This window comes from Fusarium proliferatum (assembly GCF_900067095.1).
Source record: "Fusarium proliferatum ET1 genome assembly, contig: FPRO_scaffold007, whole genome shotgun sequence".
Taxonomy (NCBI): domain Eukaryota; kingdom Fungi; phylum Ascomycota; class Sordariomycetes; order Hypocreales; family Nectriaceae; genus Fusarium; species Fusarium proliferatum.
Genome location: NW_022194796.1, coordinates 1,879,882 through 1,903,207, shown reverse-complemented (window position 1 = coordinate 1,903,207; position 23,326 = coordinate 1,879,882). Strand labels below are relative to the sequence as shown.

Genomic DNA, 23,326 nt, shown 5'->3' with positions numbered 1-23,326 from the left:
CACATTATAGAGCTGTCACTCTCGAGTTTTTGATGACCTGCCTAAATGGAGGGGAATAAGATGGTCGATCGGGTGATCTGAGACGACCCTGGTAAAAGCTGGATGCTTAATCGACAGCCCGACACGTCGAGTATCTTGGTCCGAGCGGCTTAGATTTGATATCTGACCACTGCAGGGCTCGGAACCCGTCGGACTCAGCTTGCTACGCCTTTTTGGTGGTACAAGTCATACCCTCCGTGAGTGAGCTGTTATATAACAGCGGTGCTTGCTGTCGACATGCCTTTTCGGGGTGAAATACTCGTCGTGCTAGCAACGAAACCAATAGCGTGGTCACTCTCAAGCCTCTCACCCCCCAGATGAATTTACGACATGGATCTTGAGGAACAGTGGTGAGATGGAGTAGGCTACAGTTTTCTATGGCTTGCGTAATAATCCCGTAAGATTCCTTGGCTACACGAGCTCACAACGGTGACGCTAATCCGCGGGGTGCAGCTCAAGTCCCCTGCCGCAATCATTCTCGAATCTTCAACGCCTAGCTGCGAGATTTTGCAACAGCCATGTCCAACATGCGCATCTAGACCGCCGGGATTTCTGTACAGGACTTCAACCGGGCCGACGGTAGCCTTCTTGTACCGCGGTGATACTCTGCTGATCGAGAGCGAACCTCAAGCAGGCTCGTCACTTTTGAAAAGAGCATCATCTTCGGCTCTATCTAGGAGAAGTGAAAGAGGGGATATACAAAACTAGAGGAAACAGAGTATCATTTGTACACCACTATAAAGAAAAAGCGTCTTGGCTATCACAGATATAGTGATACGGTGTTATGCCGGGATCTACGCGGTGACATAGTCATTTTACCCCGGATTTTCCCAACCACTAACAATCCGCCTCGTAAAGCCAAGCACCATAGCCAGCAAACACACACCCTTGGCTAATTCACTAGTCGTGGTTATTCCTTGGAAATCCGAAAGACTTTCTTTTTTCAGTCGTAGATCGAGGTCAAGTGAGCTATCGCCGAGCCATTATGGTGCCATGGCATGCAATAGCCTGCCTCTTAATGGCTGCCACCTTTTACATCCGGTCTCCCTTCCCCCTGGTGGGTGTACCTGACAGCCAGGTAACATTTCTTTTTATGGCATGATCTGTCAACACCATGTGCAGAATCTCAGACAATATTACTGCAGAAAAAGTGTGTGTGCGGGGATTTATCTCGGGGTCGGAGGACGCCGCTGTTTGGGGATGACGGTCCGGACGGGCCAGCTGGATTGGTCTTGTGAAACGGAGGGTTTTATATATTGGTGCGGACTCGAGGATAAGAAGTCGTGCATGGAACGCAAGAATTGGCATTCTCTTGGCTCTTGGCTCTATTCTTTACTTAACAGACAAGACCCTCTTTGATAAACAAGCTTTTGTATCTCCATCTGTACAGCTTCTTTCAATGGCCTTCTTCAAGACCAAGATGCCTGCACTTGACACTTCACCCGTATCCTCACCAGTCCTCCATCCCTCCGTCACTTCTGACTTTGAAGCTGCGAATCGCAAATATGCAGCAAAGTTTACACAGTCCCACTTACCATCTCCGCCCCGTCGGTAAGTGATCTAACACCCGCGCCCTAGGATCGAGGGCCTAACATTTTCCCAGAAAGGTAGCAGTGGTAGCGTGCATGGACAGCAGATTGGACGTTGAGAAAGTACTGGGCCTAGACCTTGGCGATGCCCATGTCATCCGAAATGGTACGTACTCCAATTTTCTTGTCTCACCTGCAAAGCTGACAGTTACAGCTGGTGGTCGTGCTGTCGAAGCTCTTCGATCAATCTTGATTTCTCAGCAGATGCTGGGCACGCGTGAGATTATTGTCATGCACCATGTAAGACCGCCTCATTCAATTTTATTCGATGTTTTCCATTCCCACGGCAATATCATAAGGCCATATTTTCAGCTGCCCCCCCCCCCCCCCAATGGAAGATAGTGACCGGCCCGGCTGACACCCCACGCTTCTAGACCGGCTGCGGCATGCAGAGCTTCTCCGACACAGATTTCCGGTCCAAGATCAGACGAGAACTAAAAGAAGACGTGGACCACATGGCGTTTCTTCCGTTCTCTGATTTGCGGCAGAGTGTTATTGATGACGTTGCCTTCTTGCGCAAGAGCCCGTTGATTTTGGATGTTCCGATTACTGGATATGTTTATGATGTCAAGACGGGTCGGATTGAGCAGGTTGATGAGAGGGCTGATTCTGAGTGCTCTAGCCCTTAGGGCTTTTTCTAGCATGCAAATATGTAGGATATCTATTCGGGAAAGCGAGCGAGCGTTTGGAGTTATTTAGTTTACAGGTATTGCCAGGCCTAGCCGAGGAAGCGAGTATATGGCTGCAAGTAACTGCAGGGATAAGCCTCACTCAGACGCAAAGGAGACCAACACGGGAATGAAAACGGTTACTGCATGGATAGTCTATAGGTTAACAGAGTCGGCAGTACATTATATAGCCTTTTATTTCTTGAAATGGCCTTTCCAGTCGCTTTTGATTGAGAAGTAAACTTAAATTGTCATAGCAACAACGTTTAAATGAAAGATACAATCTGTATAACCCTACGCCTGTACTACTGCGGGGTACTTCCAAGCCATCCATGCAATCCATGACTGGAATCCACTCATCAAAATCGTTACAATCCCGACCAATATTGAGATACCAACAGCCAGCAGAGCAATAGAGAAAGCATTTCCATCGGTACTTCTACGGTCAAACCAACGTTCCAGTTTGTTTTTTGGTGGCCGTCTCTTCGCAAGCTCATACAACCTGGCAATCCGTTCTCCCCAGTACATGTATCTCACTCCCTTGTGGAAGACATTATAGCCGTCGTACTCGCAACATTCAGGGTCAAAACCGTTCCTACTAATCAGATTTCGGAGGATCTTCTCAGACCGATGATCTGTGAGAGGGAAGAGAATGTCTTGCAACGAATGTAAAGTCTCAAACAGGAGCTGGGGCGGCAGAGTTCCACTGCCATCAATATTAGCTACGGAATGATTCTCCCGTTTGTAATAGGTAACTTGAATGAGCATACCGGCCTAGACTTTCTAGCGCAGTTATATCTAGAGGACTCGCATGGCTTTGAAACTGCTCTAAATGTGCTTTCAAGTAGGCCACCTGATGGAAGAGATAGAGCGTGTTATCTTTCTCATTGAGAAGAAGGTGACATGCAAGGTCATTTGTTGGCAGAAAGCAGATCCCCAGCCTTTTTTTCAGCTTCCAAGCTTTGAGCTTTGACTTGTGGCCAATGATGGCCTCAAATCTTTTGTATGATTGATCGGGGGCACAGGGAATTGATCTTTCGATGAACGAAACAAATGACTCTTGTGGTAGCCATGAAGTGGGATGGTATCCTCCAAGCACGAAGTTTGCAGGGTGCCATTCTTGAGCCGCCGAGTCAATCATCACCATTGCTTGTACTGCCCTGTTTATGATGTTGCCGACATTCTGTCCAATCGCCCGATTCTCATGAGATATTTGGGTCATGGTCTCTTGTCTTGTCTTTTCTATGTTATTTCTGAGCAGTATGGCGGTTGATAGCACATGCTGATGGGTAGGTGAGGAGGAAATATAATTGCAACTAAATGTGCTTTCCTTGAGAGATAGTTCGTCGAAGAGCGTGAAGTAAGCTTCAAACTTGCCCTTCCTTCCGAGAAGTTTGAGAGAAATCTCATCTTGCTCCTCGGGCGTTGTTAGTCTCATTTTTTGCGAGAAGGAAAATGGTATGAGCCGCATCTCACGTTCCCGAGGATCAGGGCATTAAATATTCGTTTACCAGGCCAATATTCAACGGAATTGCTACCTGCACTTGATCCCACCACTCCAAGGTTCGCCCAGTTCGCCTGTCAGCATTGCCTCAAGGACCACAAATCCTAATCTGACCGCACTCATATTTCGATATTCCATTGGCCGCCCGTCAAGCCTCGTTGGGTATCAATACATAATCACAATTACAATGTAATTCTTAGTTGAGCCTCAAAGCTCTAAGTGACGGGGAGTTACCATATGTCGCCCCATCAGTTATCGATCTCTGAACATCTTTCTTTGACATCATTCAGCCTCCAGCAATCAGACATGCGTCCATACCATGGTATGGGGGCTTCCAAGTGACGAGAACGCCTCTTTCAAGGATAAACTTGCACTCAAGTTCAAGACTTTATTTGAGAAGGGTTTTCGAAAGAAGAAAGGCTCCGAGGTAATCCAACCTCTGCAGGATCCTATAAACATCCATCGAACATACCTTTCCCAGAGCTTGAGACGATCGCACCGAAGAGTCGCTCGTCAAGCATTCTTATCATCTCAGTCGATACAGTCACAATCTTTTGAACAGTGCGCAGCACCACCTCAGGTGTTTCAGCGATCCTCAAATTACACTGGCATACTACCCACTGCAGATTCTTCCCGCCAACAGACAAGCACAGGCGTCAAGGCGCTGCCTCAAAGTCGCAATATGATTTTTTACGACCTTCCGGTGTCCTCGACGCACTTCTCAGCAGAAGAGTTCCGGAAAAGGTGTGAATACGTCACGAATGAACTGAGGAAGGTCGTCGCTGAACATAATGAACTTCGTATGTGCGGTCGACATATTAACTATAGTCGTCATATGATTGGCGACTCGAGGGATACAGCCGTACCCTCTATACTTATAGAGTGTCGAAAACGAGATCTCAAGATGTTGAGAGAGCTCTTTAACAAGCACGCTGCGACACTCTGTTGTCGCAAGGACTCAAACTGGCCTAACCTAGTCCATCACGATCTCCCATCGTCAAAACCGTCATTCCAACTCATCTATTTACCGCACCCATATCACCCCACGATACAACACGCTGCAAACACTTCAGTAGCTGTCAGCAACTCATCCAGAGATACCTTCTGCGGTTCTCTGGTCCAGTATGAGGGTCGCACAGCCACCATCGGCCTGACAATTATCGTAGATGGCATAAGCCACATGATGACTGTCGACCATCTCTTCAATAACAGCATGGGAGATAAAAATTCGCTTTTCACTAGTGGTGATGAGCCAGTTTATCGCAGCAGCCGCCCTAGCGGGGAGTCAACAAGTGCGCTTCAGGACACTTCTGTCATTCCACCAAATCATCCAGATCAGGAAAAACAGACTTTGGACTTTGGTCATAGCAGAGCGCATGAGAGTGCAGCAGAGGATAACCTCAATGCGTCGCACAGGAAGGAAATTCCTCAGTCTCGTCTTGCCGAGTGCTTGGTGGGCCAACCCGTTCCTTTCCCACATACGCTGGATCCGCCAGCATCATACCTGGACTGGGCATTCGTCGAGTTGAACGACTCTTCAGCGAGCTTCCAACTACCTAACATCGTCACCCTAGACTCTATTTCAAGCCCCGTACTCCTTCACCAAGTGTCGAAACAACTGCCGTCTCATACCACCTCGGTGTACATGATTTCGGGGATAAATGGCACAAGAAAGGGCCGTCTATTTAGTGGCCTCAGTGAGCTTGGCCCACTACAGGATCGAAGTCCGTGTAAAGCCTGGAAAATGATACTAGATTCTGATCAAGGTGAGAGATGTGTTTGAATCTTACTCCACTATGACTAAATCGATGTGTTAGGTCTCGAGCCAGGAGAGTGCGGCTCAATCATTATTGACCAGGCTACTTTCGATATATATGGTCATGTTGTCGGATCAAACATTATCGGTGATATTTTCGTTGTTCCACTTTCGGACACTATTGAACAAGTCCGAGTTGCTTTCAATGCAACCACTGTGATCCTTCCCTCACAGAACCTTATCCTGCCATCTTACAACATATCTGAAGATACCATTGCTACTCAGGTAGGATTTTCTCCTATCGAACCACGGTCAACCGCCGTACTCAATCATCTTCATCCCGTTCACCCAGAATCCTCTTTGAGATCTTCCTCGATCACGCAGACATGGAATTATTCGGAAGATCCGAGAAGCCACAGAGGCCAATTCAATGGGCCTCGAAGACTTTTTTATTCAGAAAAGGAGGACACTTCGTACCTACAAAAAATGAAAGAATCAGGATTCTTGGATGACGGAGACGAAATTCCGGCCCTTTTACTCGACTATCCGAGTTCACCTTCAAGGTTTACAGAACGTAGTATAGAACGTGTCGAGGACTTTTGCTGTGGTGCTTCATTCGCTCTAGACAATTTTGTATCACACCCACTTAGCTCAAGTCTATACTCCAGCTCAGATACCAGCTCGAAACCAACGGCCACAAACTCGAGACTGGGATTCCCCTATTTTGCGGTCGTCACTGATGTAGGTTGGTGCCAGAATACACATTCCTATATCAGTCGAGACAAACCACTTGCATCAAGCCTCAGGCTACATGAGATTCTGAAAGAAAAGGTGTGTACTCAGGAGTCTTTCATTAATATGTGGAGAGGACTTGTGACTTATCCTTTCACAGCGATTTCATCACACAGGCCCAGGCCCAGGCTTGATGAGGCAAATCAGAAGAATGTAGGCAACGGACAAGCATCACAGCGTGTCACTGAGCTGATAGCTTGAAACAGTTATATCCATAACCCAGATGGGGCTAGTATTCTGGCTCTCATGAGGAATATGTCCTGCCGCCAAGTAGCCATTCTCCGTCCGATAATTATGTCCTATGTCACGACAAACATCGACCCGTACATACAGATCAATGAAATTGTAAGTTAATATAGCATTAAAACTATAGAACACTTTGACTAATAACTTAATAATATAGCAATGGTGGGGATCATGTCAGCATCATCTCAGGTTTCAATTTCCCTTCTTTACACTCGTTTCTGAAGGTTATAATGATCCCCGAACCATGTCCAAGGCGGGAGAGCCATTCAGAACTCGATTGAGCCTTTCATTTCTTACCCAATGCTCTGGGGAGACGTTGTTGAGCCAACATGGACCAGTCACTCTCTGTGAATCGGTAATCTCATTTGGGATCGCTGTACATAGCATTGATTACTGGGACGTATACTGCTTTGAAGAAGGTGACGCGGACATGTCGATTTTTGGATTTGACTTCGAAGACCAAGAATCCGGTTCCGAAAGCGATTTCCAAATGCCCGAAGAAATGCTCAGACACTCCCCCCGAACCTATTTTCTTCATGCCATGAATTTAAGTCTTGATCGGGTCCTGGACCAGCACGCCGAGATTTTGGAAGTCTTCCAGGATTTCATCAAGGGGCGAGGGCGTTACTCATCGGTAAGTCTGTTCTCTGGAAACCCCATGATATCATAAATAAGATTTGGAAAGGTATTAACTATCTCCCAGAAGAGTGCTAAACAACGCAATGGATCTGCACACAACAACCGTCAGCTAAAAGAGGTCATCTGTCAACTGCTCCATTCGGTAACAGTTCTGACACGTAATGTTCAAGAATTCTTATCAAATGATCCCAGAAAGGACCTTGAGGGTGTCCCTCATGGCGGTGGTTTTGTGGATGGGAGTAAGCCAAATGATATGGAAACACTCCTACGTCGCATACATACGTTATGCAGCCGGTTGCGGGACATTCAGCTCGCCTACCAACAACTGGAAGTTCAGATAACTTCCGGAAGTCGTGAACAGGAAGTTCGTGATAGATATATCCATAAAATCACGGTTGCAGCATTTGCCCTAGCAATTCTCAACCTTATAGCCCAGATTGTAATGGGTAGGCCTAGTAGCAACTAATTATCTTGTCACTACTGAGAGACAGCTTCATTAAATTGATGAATCAATATGCTCCGTCTTTCTCCGATTACACCACGTGGAGTTATTTATTGTCTTTATCGTCGTGTTATGCCTTTTATCACGAAATTTTATCCTTGTGTAACCTTAACCAGTTGATCGGAGTCAGATACCGAGCATCCATACCACCATTCTACAGCATTCTCAGCCTCCGAAGCACGGATCAAATACGAAAACCTCAAGTTTTGATAAGTAAAATATGCCTTCATGCTTCTGTCAACTATGCAACACAGACTTCTGCTTTTTGACCACTGACGTAGTGGTCTGATCGTCATATCATGCAGAATAAGACGATAGCCAAACGACACGTGACCGGCCGAGACAATTCGCGATTTGTATGTAGTCGTCACGAACCAAGACATAGAACAAGGAGCCATGTGGCAGACACACTATCATATCAAATTGTGCCTGATAAGCTAACTACAGGATGTTGTCATAATAAACAAGACCGATACCGCAACCACCTGAGGTACAGATAATCCTAAGCCGTCTTTGTAGGCTGCCTACCATCGAAAGTAATGTAATATTTTGTTTTCACTTCAGCCCAGGTTGGAAAAGAGACCTTCTAGTAATGATTAGGCCTTAATCACCGGTAGCGAGGTTGTTGGCTGAATGGGATCGTCTGGTCTAAATTACCGAGCTGCATGTTTGATGAGGTTATCCTTTGATACGAACACTTAGACATTGTTTCATCAAGGAGGAATAGAAGAAAGAACACTTTTCTATCCTTTTCGCAGCGTCTTTCATATATCGAAACAGGCAATATTATGGAAACTATTTCTTTTCCAACTCCTACCGATCATCTCGTTAGTACTAACCTTTCTACGTAGTCTTAGAAGTTGGGCTGCTTCTGTCACAAGCTGCTGAGACATGGCAAAGTTAAAAACCATTATCATTGATGGGATTCAGTCATGACTGATAATCTGATTACTACAAATTGCCGCAAAATAAATCATTTGACGTAACGTTGAGGTGTCCATGTTTGTGGTATTCCTAAATAGGCATAGAGGATCCACGTTACGTACGGTTCGTGTTAGTAACTCTGGCTGCGATAAGATTAGTGATTAAAATATGTGTAAGGGAAAATTTCCCACTGGTTAACACCATAGAAAATCATCCATTAATTCGGTTTTGATGGGTATTGGAGCGGGGAAATCTAGCGTTGAGTTTCTGGGCGTGCATGGAGGCTGAAGAATCGGGCTATTGCTCACCGAGATATATCAACTGGCACATGCCCCTTAGGTGTGCTCCGTCTGCTACGATACTTTTTCCATCAGTTTTGATTTATCACAATGCCTTCAAGAACAAGTGAATTTCCAAATGAGGGTTCCGAACCGGCGGATATCATCTCGCGGTTCTTAGCCTTGCAGCAAATATACAGCGCCAAAGAATTAGACTCATATCTCCAGTCACGGCAACAAAACCAAGAGCACAAATCAGATCCCGAGAATGGATTTACTGATGTCATCGTTCTTTGTGCATCGGCAATCCTGGCTATCCCTGAGGCCGTTTTTGAGTGGGGAGTGCAGCAGCAGAGCCAAAATGAGGAAAGGCAGAGAAACACAGTACTAGTGCTGTGTGGAGGTATCGGACCTTGTACGCCATTTGTTTACGACGCTATCAGAGCGAGCAAGAAATACTGCACGATATTTGACACGATTAACGGCAAACCTGAAGGCGAGGTGTTGAAAGTCATGGCGGAACGCTTCTATAAACTCAAGATCAACGAAACTGGAAGCCAAGATCATGGCTTTCGGATCCTGGTGGCCGACCGTTCAAACAACTGCGGAGCAGATGCATCGGAGGCACAAAAGGTTTTAGAAGAGAATGGCATTCGTTCCCCAAGATCTATGGTTGTTGTGCAGGACCCAGCTATGAGCTGCCGGACGATGTCTTCATTTGAAAAAGTCTACCAGAATGATACCGTCCAGATTTCGTGCTGGCCACGGCTGAAGCAAACAAGAGAGGCTCAACAAGAAAAGGTGGGACCTGAGAAAAATGTCAGAAGGGAACTTTGGTCTATAGATCGCTTTCTGGACAGAATCATTGGTGAGCAAGGTGGAGTTATCAGAGCAAAGTCACCTATTGGCATTCCAACCGAGGTGGAAAATGCGTGGTCAGCTATAATGGACGAAAGCAGCTCAAAAGTCTTTTAATAAGAAATAATATTATAATTCTCATTATATTATAGGGTTGACATTGACCGGGAACAGTTCCGGTTCTGACGTCAATATTTTCATGTAATATCTCATATCGGCGCTGTCCGAGATGCAGATATCAGATCAGGCTGCGAGATTATTTTCCGTTTCACAACGTCACATGATGCACATCATCTTCAACACAACCCCACTGATTGGCTCCTCACCAAACATTCTCGAACCATCACCAGAAGCAAATCTCTTTCCCGGTCCCGGATGATCTCGCAACACCATGGCATCACTACGCCGTTTCAGCCTCGTCTTCTACGTCCCACCCGCCAGCGCCTCCGCATGCAAAGCCGCCATCTTCAAAGCCGGCGCGGGCCGCTATCCTGGTCCTGGCGGGTACACTGAGTGCGCGTGGCAGACAACGGGGATTGGACAGTTTAGGCCGGGAGATGCGGCGAATCCGGCTATTGGCAAGGTTGGGGAGTTGGAGGAGACGCCGGAGGTTAGAGTTGAGACGTTAGTTGTTGGGGAGGAGACGGTGCGGAAGGCTGTTGCGGCGTTGAAAGAGTGAGTTCCAAGGTTTGTGAGAAAAACAAAGCTAATTTCGGTAGGGCCCATCCGTATGAGGAATGTCCGTATCAGGTCTATCGGGTTGAGGACTTTTAATGAAGACATCTGTGTTTGGTTGGTACGGCGGCAAAGTGAATCTGCATCAACATGCTGTATTTCGGACTTGATGAGATGGTCCTTTGCGACTCACGGAACAAATGAGTTAGGTTTGTCACTGGAAGAATTCATGTTTATCATCATAGCAGCTATCATTCAAATTGTATCAAAATAAAGAAACGAAATTAGGGTATTATCAAAAACCAAGTCCTCCAATCGCCATTTTCGTGATCTTGACCTAAAGTTCCAACATCATGCAACAAGAACTTTTGTCTGTGGTAAGAGAGTCGTCCATCTCTCTCCAGGCTTTCTGCTCCACATCCTCTTCAACGCCTCAATACCCTTCAGCAAATTTCCAAATCCACTTCGTGCATGATGTCTTCTCAAAACATTCTCAAAATAAACTTTGTGCTCTTCAAGCTGTGCATCCGATGCCGCCACAAATGTCGTCCAAACCAACATATGAGCCACAGGAGAAGTCTCTGGAAATTGTTCTAGTGCTTCGATAAAGCGCTGTACGCGTGCTACCGACTCGGGATTGGTGGGTATAGGATCTAGGTCAAAGAAATTGGAGGTATGGTCGGAGAGGACTTGTTGAAGATAAATATCTCGAGCTTGATACACGAGACTTGTGACTTGTGAGAAGAGTGGTGTATGCTCTGGATAAAGCTGAAGGCAGTGGTTGAGACAGCCAAATAGCTGATCGGTTCGGGCTTGGGATGAGATCATTTGGAGACCTGTTTCTTCACCAAGATGCGGAGCGGCATATACTCGGATCCTGTGACACTGTTAGAATGCCTGTTTCTATTCGGTATTAGTTGTATGTACTTACTTGTGAAGCTCTCGCATGATGAAACCAGCCAAGATACCCGTACCAAGTCCTTCCTTTCCTCCAATAGCGTCCAGCGCTGACTCGAGCATTCGAAGAAGGACAGGAAAGTCGGAGCCACCGGTAACGAGCACAGATGTCATTAGTAGCAGAAGACTGATTAGCACAGAGTGCTGTGTAGTTTGGCTGTTGCATATGAGTTCCTGACGTTGGCGCAGGCCTTGGAGCGTTCGACCCAGAAGTTGATATGGATCGGGAACGTAAGTATCGTATGTGTTTGTTCCGAAAGTAGAGTACTGCTTTTGATTCTTCTTGAAATTATTATCGAGTTTATTGATGTGAAAATGAAAGGCTGAGACAGTGAGGACGGCATCCATAACGAGATCATCTTGTTGGGCGAGGGGAAGAAGGACGTGTCGCCAGTCGTTGTGAAGGCCGTCTATGGCTACCATCTCAGTCGATATGCAGCGTGAGACTAGAATGTGTAAGTGCCTGTACTAAGGAAGTGAAAATTGGACTTACACGTCATGAAAAGGTTCCTCTTCCAAGCTGGCATGTTGTCTGGAACCCCTTTCAAGAAGAGTGTCATAAAAACCTCACGGTCTACAGGTGATTGTGAATTTGCGAGCACAAGGTCATAGATCCCTGTGTCTGATGTGATATTCTCGATATCATCGTCGTGTGAGTCTCCGTTGTCATCATGATGAGAATCCGTGGTCTCCGGGTTTGTATCTGCGGCGGAACTTGATGCCGACGATGCTGATGCGTCCTTGTCAGTTGAAGGGACCTTCCACTCATTCCTGCGAATCTTATTAGCATCATGCTTCAAAAACAGACATATGTTCGTGCATACTCTTCATAAACCCTGTCGATAGTCTTGCCAGCCCACTTTCCTCTCGCAGCAACACCCTTGTTGAACCGATGCCGAATACCAAGGCCACTGCAGCTCAGGCCTCTGGAAGTACATTTGTTGCAACTTGGTTCATTCCTATCACAGTGAATACGTCGCTTCGAGCATTCATGGCAACCTAGTCACACGTTAAAACATTGCTAAGCCAAGATGAGGTTGTACTGACCCTTCGTCTTTGGTACATATGCACGTTTCTTTGGCGGCATCGCAGGCATCGGATAAAGCCGAGATGAGCTAAGATGATCGACGCTCGGCACACAAAACTCGGTATCTCAGGCGAGATAACGGCTGGTACTTGCGTGGCTGGGGAAGAATAGAGGGAAATTTTCCTCTGTCTTTAGAATTTTGCAAGCATCAATGTTGAGGATCCGGAAATCTATGGCCGACGTTGCGGGGAATCGGTTGGAGCTTTGTCTCCGCAAACGCTAGTCAGAGATTGGATGGACACTAAGCCAAAAGTGGAGGGTAAAATGAGAGCACCAGTGGTACGCTAGACTCAGTCAGGTTACTGGTGGCTGTCTTGAGCGGGCAGCTGCAAGTCTCTTCGGCGCTAAGTATGGATGCATATACCTTGAGGCTCTAAGTTCTGTCTGTTGGAACAAGCGCTGCCCCTTCACTGCAATTTTAACACGCTCTGGAGCCTTCCGGATTAGGCATTCCTGTCCAGGGTCCACGGCAATAATAATGGTGAAGCATTATTGATCTTGAAAGGGAGAAAAGAAACCATCCGTAGGCCGGTATATATGACATCTAATTGATTACTTCCTCAAAGCCTAGTGCTGCTATTTGCTTTTTGTACTCTTGTTGCTGCCGTATGTCCTGCACTTATTAGTCATGCTCCATTTTTATTAATGGAACCTCGTACCTCTTCCACAGTATTGTTGATGATATATCTTGTAACTCGAACTTCACTTTGTTGCCCGAGGCGAATAGCTCTGGAAATCGCTTGGCTCTCGACGCTGGGATTCCATTGTAGTTCTGTGATGAAGATTCGATTTGCGCAAGTCAAATTCAGCCTAGAATAGTGTGAGTCTACAGATGCCACTACAAGAGTAATTGACTCACCCAAATGCTCCGGTTCCTGTTGTCATGATAAGAACAGGAGTCTCATCCTCCTTCTCAAACTTAAGGAGCGTAGCCTGTCGTTGGTGCAGTGGGCTCTCACCGTCGAGTTGAAGGTATGGAATTTTAGCCTGTTCCAGATGTCTTGATATCAAATACAGCGTTCGTGTCCAGCAAGAAAAGATGATACTGTTGATTGTTAGAATATAACAGGAATTTTAGATAGGCATACCTTTTTGTTTTCCATAGATCCTTCAGAACATCCTCCACCAAAGCCCGTATCTTCGTTGAAAACCCTTGTTCGTTGAAGTAACTCTCGTGATCATCTTTTGCAACAGCAGCCTTTCTCCGCTTCTTCGGTCTCTCACCGTCTGCCAAAGCTTGCTCATCTCGAGGAACTGAAGATTCTTTGAACCATCTGATGCAGACGGGGCACCGTCTTTGTGCCTCGGGTAAGTTCATATTTGACTCTTCAATGCACTTCGAGCATAGGATATGTGAGCATTCGTCATCAAACATTCTTTTGGTTAAGTCACGTCCAAGTATCGGCATCGGCTCCTCACATCCCACGCAGGATATCTCGCCATATTGACCAGCAGTTCCAACTATAGCCTCTCGTTCTTCCAAAAGGCTTCTCCGATGCCAGGAAAAGAGCTTTTGATATGTTCCGTGGTTGCAGACAATTCGCAGCTGAAGCCACATCTGGAACATGCCGAACTGGGAGCTCTTTTTGACTTCACCCATACGATGCTGCATGTTACGTAGAATGACAGCCTTTGTTTTGTCGTACTGATCTCGCTCTTTCGGACTGAAATCCAAATGCCGGACAAACTGCCTTGTTTTGGGTAAGTTGAGGACCTCTCTAGTCCGGCGAAGACACAGTGCTTCAAGGAGTAGGACTAGGCGATCCCTTACGAGCTCCGGTTCGTCGAATGAGTTATCGAATGGTGTTTCTATCCACTTTCTGAACTCGGATGCCTTGTCGAATGGTTCGGCGCGAATGAAGCGGAACAGTGAGCCAATATCGGTGAGCTTATTTTGGATGGGTGTCCCAGAGAGGCACCACCGAGAGTTGGCGTGGAGATATTCACACGCCTGGAAGAATTTGGTGGATGGACGACGGATGATATGAGCTTTAAGCCCCCCCAGTTAGTCAGGCATCTCGATAAGCGCAGCAGCAAGATGGCTCACCTTCGTCAAGGACTATTCGATACCAGCCCAATTGGTATAGCGGTGAATTCTTTCCTTTCCCTACTAGATACTCGGCAGTGAGCGTATGGTATGTTGTCACTACGATATCTAGGTCTTCTAGCTCTTCGGCGGTCTTTGGCCTCTTTTCGCCATGGTACTTGACCACTCTGATACCATTCTGTAGGTGCCTGTACGGGGTCAGAAATTTCCCCCTAGTGAAGTCTCGTGACACTTACTTCTTCACCTCGTTCATCCACTCATCGACCAATACTGAGTTCGTCAGCAACTGAAACAAGCGTGATAATGAGGAGAGACTCACAAGCTGCTGAGACTACAACCAGAGTAGAACGAGAGAATTTGAGAGACCTCCTGCTCTTATGCTCTGCATTTTTGCCCTCGGCCCACTCTCGGCCATTTTCAAGAGTTTTCATGATCAAAGCGAGGATGGAAAGCGACTTTCCCATCCCCATGTCATCGGCAAGAATACCGCCGCCTTTCTCCTCTGGCCGTATATCCTTACGTCTCTTGGTGATTCTATGTCGATATTGGACTTTCCCATCGCCATGCTTGATCTCTTCCCAAAGTCTGTACCTCTCGTTGATGTGCCCAGACTCTCTCTCAAGCATAAAACCAAGTGCTTCCTTCTGATGTCTATTACCTTATTAGCACCACGGTCAACTGGGCTCTAGTTCGGGTACGCTACCTTAGCAACCGACGAGTCACCCTGTCACCACCTTCAACCATCTCGAGTTCGCGGTTGTTCTCGACTGTTTTGTAGACCTCATCCACCATCTTCCGTAGCTGATCTTCCTTGCTAACTTTCTTCAGGGCGCTATCAGTGACAACCAGTCCCGTAATCTGGACTTCATCGATCCCGGTATCTTGGACGCTAATGCTCAAGAAGTGCGGATTCTCGTAAGCAACACCATGTCTTCCGTGGCTAGATCTCTGAAGCCACAGCTTTCCATTGGAGAGCCTTTTGCCAATATCCAACGCCTTAGATCGGAGGCCATAGATATTTATGTCGACTTTCACCCTAGCATCCGCGGGTTTGTTTGCGCGGCTTATGACCTCTCTCAGATCGCATCTCAGAGCCAGTGGCTGAATATCAACTGAAGGCTGCGTCATCAGAAGTAAGAGAGTCTGGCCTGCGGCTAAAGGCAGATGTCCAAAATGATCCCCATCACCAGGAAAGCGAAGCATAAGTTGTTTCTGATACTCCGTTGGCGTAAAGCACTGATAAGCTGAGGTTTCTGCTGCCAGTCTTTCATCTATGGATGACATGTCGACAGGCACTAGTTTCACTTCGATGTTATGAAGCTAAATCAAATTAGTGACAGGCCTTAGCTGAGTAACATGATCGGAGGTGTATGTAATTACCATGCCGTAATGAACTATGACGTCGACATCTTCCGGTAGTGTTATAGGTGTTGCATTTGACCGACTTGGCACAGAAACCTCAGGTGTCATAGCCGACCCTTCCCGAGAGCTTTCGGTGGGTAACTGAAGGAATTGGAAGCTTTCAAGAGAAGTAGGCACATCTAAGGGGAAGTTCTCTTCATCATTGGGGTGAGGCGTAATCTGAAAACCGTTCATGTCGAAGTCCATATCAAAATCTACCCTTCCAAGTTGTGGGTCAACGTCTAGACCATGATTTTGAGAATATTGGTGCATAGAGAGCCCTTGTTCTGGAAATAGAGAATCGCTGGTTTTTATCATTAGTCATAGATTTAATTGATATGGAAAACTACATACATCTGGGTGTTTGTAAGACTCGACTGGAGGTAGTTATCAGCCTCAGTAACGTCTCCATTTAGAGCCCACCAAAATGCTTGTGAGGTCTCATCAATCGACCCATTGTTGCCGAGCACTTGCGCACTAAACGCATCGCTCATGTAGGGATCTTGGTCTCGGTCTCGGTCTACTCCCAGCTCGTCGCTAGAGTGAGACGCATGCTGCTTGTCGTCACTTAAGGGATTAAGAAGATCCCGCAAGTTAGACATATTGTGTATATTTCGAAATACTCAAACGCAATGGAAAGTATCTGATTCTGAACCGCGTCCTGCTGAAGTATCAGAACTTGAACGGCCAAGTCCTTGCTGACACACGGAAAATACAAGAATCAGGCTGTGCAAGCGCTTGTTCCATGCAGGAGATCCCTGAAGTCTTTGACCCAACGTCGAATCAGAATCTCTGTTTTCAGCCAACTGCAGCTCGCTTGGCCAAAAAGGCAGACCCGCATCATCATATCTGGTTCGCTGTGCGGGTGTGTTACCCAGCGATTGGATGGTAAGGCTTGAAAATGCAACACCGCCATTAAAGGCTCCCAGCAAGGCGACTTTGAGGCTCTCCTCTCTACAGTTGCCCTTGGGTCCTTCACCGCTGGTCCTGTCTTTCTCATTATTTTAGTGGCCTTTCATGGCTGGATCTCCAAGGGCTTTAGCCATTGTCACTCAATCGCTCATCAAGATGGACCGGCTTTATGAATTAGCTGAAGGTTTCAGGAGGTCCCTAAAATCCCACCACGAAGAAGAGTTCGAAAGCACGACTGATGGAGACATGCGAAAAGAAATCCGAGATATTCAATTGCTGCGAGATAAAACAAACAACATGATGGATATGAATCGACTGCGGATGTTTCTTGACGGCATGGAAGAACTCGAGAAAGTCCTCTTGCAGCTCAAGTTTCCTGGCACGAGAGGTGTGATGTCAATGGTTTGGGGCTCAGTAAAGTTCTTACTCAGGGTAATTATTGGGCTCTGGTTCATGCACGGGACTCAGTTAAACGCTCACAGACTACCAACACTTCTGAAAGGGCTTTTGACGGAGTGCTCGATGTTTACGGACTCCTTGGAGCCCAACTCCTGGCCTTGACTCAATTCGAAGAGTTATTCCAAAAGTTCCCGCCCGCCATAGAGTGCATAGTCAATATCTACGATGACATACAGCGGTTTCATTTCACATCATACAAACTCTTCTCACTTACAGCAAAGCGTAAGATATCCTTTAAAAGGACGAGTGTCACTCTACTGACTTATTCAAGTATGGCAACGGCTTCAGAGATCGGTTTGGGATGACGCAAGTGGCCTATTCTCAAAACTATCAGCCTCTTTAGGCAGACACGCAAAGTTTATCAAAGACCACTATTCTATCCAAGGTGAGCCTCCAAGTCATAACAGTTCAACAGAATCGTCTAATTCCAAAGACTCCGATACCCTACATGCGCCTTTCCAGCAGTACTCGTATGGCAACAAGTCAGCCTGGAAGAACTTCGAGATCGACGAAATAGCCCGGCGCCGAGAAAGAAAGTACGAAGTGACCGAATGGATCACCTCTTCTCGGAAGATGCAACGATTGCAGAACGAATTTCGCGAGATGGCGATCTGCCCCAAGAGTGGCCGTTGGCTTTTCCGAAACTACAGCGATATTTCAGAATGGATGGGAGAGGAAGACCCTCCTCACTCAGCCATATGGCTGCATGCGAACGTCGGATATGGTAAGTATTCCCCAGAGACATTCAATACGATGCTGATGAATCCAGGCAAAACGGTACTTGCATCACTAATAGTTGATGAACTAAAGTCATCGAAACTCCATAATACCATGCCCTCATTTCCAGACGACAGTAAAACATGCTACTTTTACTGCCAAGAAAACGACATTGAACACAGAAACCATCTTGATATTCTGAAGGGCATACTCCTGCAGATGGTAGAGGCCGAGGACTATATAATCCCATATTGCTACCAGGAAAAGGTCTCCAGTGGAGGCTCCATCCTAATTGATGCAAAGCTAGCTCAAAAGCTCATCAAGACATTCATTGAGTTCTCTGTAAGGCACTACATCGTGATAGATGGAGTAGATGAATGTCATGGAGCCGAGATTGACCAAACTGCCAAGTTCTTCAAGGATCTGGTGTCGGCATACGATACGCAAATTAGATTGGGGCATTTGAGAGTCCTTTTCATCGGCCGAGAAACATCTGATACTAAGAAGTATGTCCCTGGAGATGATTGCATCAGTATAGCGCTCAGGCCCGAGGACAACCACGACGACATTAGGGCTTTTGTGCAGAAGAAACTTCCAGAATTCTCGAAGTCAAGTCACAGTATTGGTTTCAGTCTTTCTGAAGCTGATAAATTAGACGTTGAACGCATAATATGCCGTCAAAGCCAAGGTCAATATGGATTGACACCGTATCACTGGAGGGTTCAGGCTGATCCAACATTTTAGGCTCGTTTCTCTACGCACATCTGGCCATTGAATTTCTTTTACAGCAAGATACCAAAGGTGGCTTGTTGACCCTACTCAGAAAAGGGATACTACCCCCGAAGCTTGGAGATATGTATGTACTCTGATCCTAGTATTTGACTTCAACTTACCATTTCAGGTATGAAAAATTGCTGGATTCTGTCAAGAGCAATCTCACGGCCCAGTCAGGAGGTTCTGCGAGGTGGGAGAGATCAAAGCTGCTCTTTGGGTGGCTCATATGTGCCAAGCGACCACTTAGATGGAACGAGATACAAGCAATTTTATGCTTCGACCCTCATAAACTCCATATCGATTTTGAGAATGACATGTTGCGACAAGATATGGAGACGTATCTCGGCTCCATCGTTCATGTACTTGACGGAGGTTATATTCGACTGGTTCATTCAACCGCATGCAGGTTAGTCTTGACTGAGAATCGTTAATGGCAAGTGACTAACTCTTTGTGCTTTTAGATATATCATAGAGAACAGGCATATCAGTGAGAAGCAAGTTCAGTGCCAGCTGACCACTATGTGTCTCAGATACTTGACCCTTCCTTGCTTTATCCAGGACATCAACTACAGAGAGCACCAAAGAAGCGAGCATGCGAAATTGGGCTGGTTCTCTTTCCAGGATTACGCGTGCGCCCATTGGCTTCATCATACCGACACCTTGATCAGAGAGTGCAGTGAGGTCTTTACCTCTGAGACCTTTCGAAATGTTGCAGCAGAATTCACATTTGCTTTGAAGCATTTTGTCAATACCCATCGTGCAGACTTAACTACCATCAAGCACGTTGAATTAGTCGCGGACCACATAGAGAAGTTCGTCGACTTGGAACTCTATGAAGACCTTTACTTTCTCTGGAACCACATATATACTCACCAGCGAGGGGATTACTCAACACGAAACACAGTTGGCATTAAGCAGATCGAGAATGGGCTCAAGGACAATAGAACGCAGCTGGAAGTTCTCTTTGTCCACCGAGAAGTCGGTGACGAGGATACCGTGGAGGACTACTATGGCTCAAAGCCCTACAAGTGTGATCGCACACTCTGTCGTTTCTTCCATGCGGGCTACAACAACACGCTAGACCGAGATAATCACGGAAAGCGACACGAGAGACCTTTCCAATGCCCTGTATCCTGCAACGCTGCTCCTCTCGGTTTTGTAAGCAACAAGGACAGGGAACGGCATGTCAATATTTACCATGCGGAACTTAGCGAAGGCCCTGCCATCTTTGAGACCTTGAGCCGTCGACAGGTCTCCGGAAGATTCGTTTGCCAGATTTGTAACAAGACATTCACGAGAAACATCAATCTCAAGAGCCACGAGCGAAGTCATTTTGGGGACAGGCCTTACTCTTGCACGACCTGTAGGAAAGCCTTTGCTAGGATTAATGACTGTCGAAGGCATGAGAAGATACACGCGAAGAGGGGATATTGATACAGAGGGAGAGAAGCTGGATTCTAGGTTCTACGTGTTGGTATAGGCTCCCAGGGAGAGAACTCGACTGCAGGTAACACATCTAGCTCAGTATTTGAACTTTTATACAACATTCCTTGAGCAATTTTACAGCTATGTAAGATGTATTGAGTTTACCGACATCATTTGGGGACTGCGGCCCAAAATTTCTTGCCTCGCTGGAAAGTATGTGCTTCCAAGAGAATATGCAGTGATAATTTGATCTGGGAACACTAGGTTGGCATTGAAAGGATGGCCTACTTTTCTTTTGGCTCCAGATCAACACTCTGGAACTTTACGCCAGTCCAAACTGCCATGTCTTCGAACAGGGCTAAGCCTACTCTCCTATAACTTCCGCTAGGGGCTTTGAGTATCATTATAGCAACTCCGGTTTCCTGTTGATAACTGCCAGTTTTGCCCAGGAGAAGATACTCGCATTTCCTCCCTCCGAATTCAACATCTGAAGCTGACTCCACAAGATCCAGCATTGTGGACAGCGTGCACCGCTTATGGGGGCTTATATCACTGAATTGAAGAATTCGACAACATAGCCTAACCTTGGCTGCTGTCAAAACCTCGATCTTAGCATCCTCAACCTCCATCGGGTCTTCGAATCGGATCTTTCCATCGACTGATACCCAGGACCAACTGGGAGCTCTCTTAGGGTGTCTTTCCTTCACTCTTCCGTTATCAGGCTTGTACCATGCCAGAAGTTGGATAAACCATCGCTCCCAGTGACCGTAGATATGAGAGTCTCGCCAGACCTTTTGTAACTCAGTTGTGATACCCGTGACCGCTGGTAGCCTATCTTCGGGGTCTTTCAGCTGCCGTTGTGTATACTGAACAATGATTGTCTTCCAGAGATAGAGTTTCTCTGAATCATGTGTTCCGTAGGATGGTTCACCATCCTCGTCGAAGGAAGCCCACGGCAATGACTCAAGATGTTGCTGGTATTCTATACCTATATCATTTCCTGTGACGCTCTGCAGTTCAGTTTCCTGGCACTGCCAAAGGAGTTGGTAATCTGAGAAGATGAGCATACGGGACGAAAGCATGTACTCTTGAAGAGTCCACCCCCTTTTGTCTAAAGGATGGTTAGGCTGATACGGGCTTCCTGACAGATAGACAGTCCCTGTACTTCCATCCTTCATCGGTATGTCGAACTGATTCTCCGGCAAATACGTAGCATTCTTTCCAGGCAATTTTCCCAGGAATCCTTCACATGCTCTTGTAGCAGTCCCAGCAGCCAATGTTATAGCAGCATTCTTGTATGTCGTCGCCATCTTGCTAATCTCTCGTCTCTTATCATCTGTGCAGTTTTGAATGATGCACAATCTATCCACCCAGAGATAAGAAAACCCCAGTTCCCGAGTCACACGTATTGCGTCTTGGACAGACTGTTCCAATTCTTGAAGTTTGATCTCCTTTACGAGATCTTGCTCGTTATTTAGGCGTAGTTCTGATAGTCGGCTTTGCATTTTCGGGTCCGGTTTACCCCAACAGTAGCTCAAGGCGAGGTATGTTCCTCGAGCTTCTGTATCATTGATCTGGAGCTGCGCAGTATGGCCACTGACATTTATTACGCGCGTGGGAAGGACAATATCTCTTGAGTATTGACACTTTTGATGACCCATGCTTGATGCATGTGGACCCATACAAGCCTCTATCAACATTTTAGCGGATGAATAAACCTCCGGGCTTGAAACATCTCTGCGTAGTGGCCGCCGTTTTATCAAGGAGGAGAGGGGATCATCTGGGAAGGCATGTTAGACGAGAAAGCAAGAAGAATAGGGCTTATCCCGAACTTTCTTTCACAAATGGATAGAGCAAGATACTTCCAATTAGACCATTCACTCGACCAGTCAAGGTATTGAGATCTGAGCTTCTGCCTGCTGAATTCGGTTTCGAGTTCCAGAAACGTAGAAGTCCCTCATTGTTCCAGATATTGTGTCCAAACTCTTTCAACCCAGCCTCCAAAATGAGCTCGCACAGGTCACAGCCAGCTCTGGCTGAAGTCAAGAGACCCTGCCGGGTTTTATGGCCATAACCAGAAGAGGAGTTCAGATTATGTAGCGCCTGTCGGGAAAATAAACTTGTACAAGCATCGCATCGACATACATATCGTTGCACGCGCGTTCTTTTAAGTGCCGGCAGGGCGTGGCCCGTATCGACAGGCCTCTCCATTTCCGGGTAAGATTGTATGTGGCTGGTATGGACTATGCAGAGTTGATATCTATGCGTAGTCGACCAGGATAGATCACTACCCCACGAAAATGTTGGGCATCAGGGTCAAGCAGCAATGAAACTGATGAATAGCTTACAGAAGAAAGCTCGCAAGATCAGGCTGAGTGAGCATCGCTCCCTCGAGGGCTCGATAGTTTTTAAGAAGAAATTAAGGATGGAGCTTGAAAAACTAGTGGGGCGTGGCGTGTCCAGATGAGTTAAAAATGCAGTGAAAAGGCTCTGCAAGGATGATCCTAGTTGAAGGAGATGCGAGTGTTACCTGGCTATGTGGTGAATATCCAAGGACAAGTGCTCTGGGATCTCATCATACTAACATTTGGGGTTTAGCCATGGAAGTGTGTATAGTCCCTATGTAGAGTGAATTTGATGTGAAGGTGATGCCAACAACCCATCTCAGGCCATGCGTTGGCGAAGATAAAGATTGTCACATTGGTGATGCTTGGGTGACATAGCCTTTGTACCTACTTCGCGTGGAATACATCCATGAGATGGGCTAAAATTGCAGTGAAGTTGGAGCCCCAAGAGCCCGTTTGTGACGTGAGACTGGCTGGCGGGCCACTAGCTGACCTCTGGCTTGCACCAAAATCCACCGATCTACTCCGTAGGGGTACCACCATATCCAGTCTCGTGTTCTATTGGCACGGCCCCTTGACCAACCATGGCCTGATGAATTGTTTATCTGCCAGCTACTTCATTTTTAGTAGAAAGGATAAAAGTAGGCAGGTAACTGAAAAGAACACAATTTGACGGAAATGAGTCTGAGAATATTACCCAATAAAAGCCCAGCTTTCAATAGACATACAAAG

General features: G+C 46.5%; 10 protein-coding genes across 10 annotated transcripts; 6 read left to right on the top strand and 4 right to left on the bottom strand.

Annotated features, from left to right (window-relative positions):
- Positions 1-1,459: 1,459 nt before the first annotated feature.
- Positions 1,460-2,257, top strand: FPRO_07540 (uncharacterized protein; the record flags this gene model as incomplete). Its single annotated transcript, XM_031234392.1, has 4 exons — positions 1,460-1,590; positions 1,643-1,734; positions 1,783-1,868; positions 2,003-2,257. The coding sequence occupies 4 exons, from the start codon at positions 1,460-1,462 to the stop codon at positions 2,255-2,257; spliced, it is 564 nt and encodes a 187-aa protein (XP_031084134.1).
- Positions 2,258-2,590: 333 nt separating this feature from the next.
- On the bottom strand, positions 2,591-3,734 carry FPRO_07541 (uncharacterized protein; the record flags this gene model as incomplete). The annotated part of the gene is made up of 2 exons (XM_031234391.1): positions 2,591-3,002; positions 3,067-3,734. The coding sequence occupies 2 exons, from the start codon at positions 3,732-3,734 to the stop codon at positions 2,591-2,593; spliced, it is 1,080 nt and encodes a 359-aa protein (XP_031084133.1).
- Positions 3,735-4,704: 970 nt separating this feature from the next.
- Positions 4,705-6,134, top strand: FPRO_07542 (uncharacterized protein; the record flags this gene model as incomplete). Its single annotated transcript, XM_031234390.1, has 4 exons — positions 4,705-5,497; positions 5,555-5,566; positions 5,618-5,841; positions 6,108-6,134. The coding sequence occupies 4 exons, from the start codon at positions 4,705-4,707 to the stop codon at positions 6,132-6,134; spliced, it is 1,056 nt and encodes a 351-aa protein (XP_031084132.1).
- Positions 6,135-7,024: 890 nt separating this feature from the next.
- Positions 7,025-7,574, top strand: FPRO_07543 (uncharacterized protein; the record flags this gene model as incomplete). Its single annotated transcript, XM_031234389.1, has 3 exons — positions 7,025-7,228; positions 7,298-7,472; positions 7,525-7,574. 3 exons carry the CDS (start codon positions 7,025-7,027, stop codon positions 7,572-7,574), a joined length of 429 nt encoding a protein of 142 aa, XP_031084131.1.
- A 1,474-nt stretch (positions 7,575-9,048) lies between these two features.
- FPRO_07544 (uncharacterized protein) lies at positions 9,049-9,912 on the top strand (the record flags this gene model as incomplete). The annotated part of the gene is made up of 1 exon (XM_031234388.1): positions 9,049-9,912. One exon carries the CDS (start codon positions 9,049-9,051, stop codon positions 9,910-9,912), a length of 864 nt encoding a protein of 287 aa, XP_031084130.1.
- Positions 9,913-10,186: 274 nt separating this feature from the next.
- FPRO_07545 (uncharacterized protein) lies at positions 10,187-10,569 on the top strand (the record flags this gene model as incomplete). Its single annotated transcript, XM_031234387.1, has 2 exons — positions 10,187-10,470; positions 10,515-10,569. 2 exons carry the CDS (start codon positions 10,187-10,189, stop codon positions 10,567-10,569), a joined length of 339 nt encoding a protein of 112 aa, XP_031084129.1.
- Positions 10,570-10,821: 252 nt separating this feature from the next.
- Positions 10,822-12,514, bottom strand: FPRO_07546 (uncharacterized protein; the record flags this gene model as incomplete). The annotated part of the gene is made up of 5 exons (XM_031234386.1): positions 10,822-11,347; positions 11,402-11,873; positions 11,921-12,198; positions 12,252-12,426; positions 12,475-12,514. 5 exons carry the CDS (start codon positions 12,512-12,514, stop codon positions 10,822-10,824), a joined length of 1,491 nt encoding a protein of 496 aa, XP_031084128.1.
- A 544-nt stretch (positions 12,515-13,058) lies between these two features.
- FPRO_07547 (uncharacterized protein) lies at positions 13,059-16,564 on the bottom strand (the record flags this gene model as incomplete). Its single annotated transcript, XM_031234385.1, has 10 exons — positions 13,059-13,127; positions 13,174-13,324; positions 13,374-13,559; positions 13,603-14,503; positions 14,562-14,749; positions 14,798-14,831; positions 14,881-15,212; positions 15,265-15,881; positions 15,942-16,266; positions 16,317-16,564. The coding sequence occupies 10 exons, from the start codon at positions 16,562-16,564 to the stop codon at positions 13,059-13,061; spliced, it is 3,051 nt and encodes a 1,016-aa protein (XP_031084127.1).
- A 415-nt stretch (positions 16,565-16,979) lies between these two features.
- On the top strand, positions 16,980-20,258 carry FPRO_07548 (uncharacterized protein; the record flags this gene model as incomplete). The annotated part of the gene is made up of 7 exons (XM_031234384.1): positions 16,980-17,306; positions 17,357-17,555; positions 17,605-18,057; positions 18,103-18,738; positions 18,795-18,906; positions 18,952-19,230; positions 19,286-20,258. 7 exons carry the CDS (start codon positions 16,980-16,982, stop codon positions 20,256-20,258), a joined length of 2,979 nt encoding a protein of 992 aa, XP_031084126.1.
- Positions 20,259-20,533: 275 nt separating this feature from the next.
- On the bottom strand, positions 20,534-21,910 carry FPRO_07549 (uncharacterized protein; the record flags this gene model as incomplete). Its single annotated transcript, XM_031234382.1, has 1 exon — positions 20,534-21,910. The coding sequence occupies one exon, from the start codon at positions 21,908-21,910 to the stop codon at positions 20,534-20,536; it is 1,377 nt and encodes a 458-aa protein (XP_031084125.1).
- Positions 21,911-23,326: the final 1,416 nt, after the last annotated feature.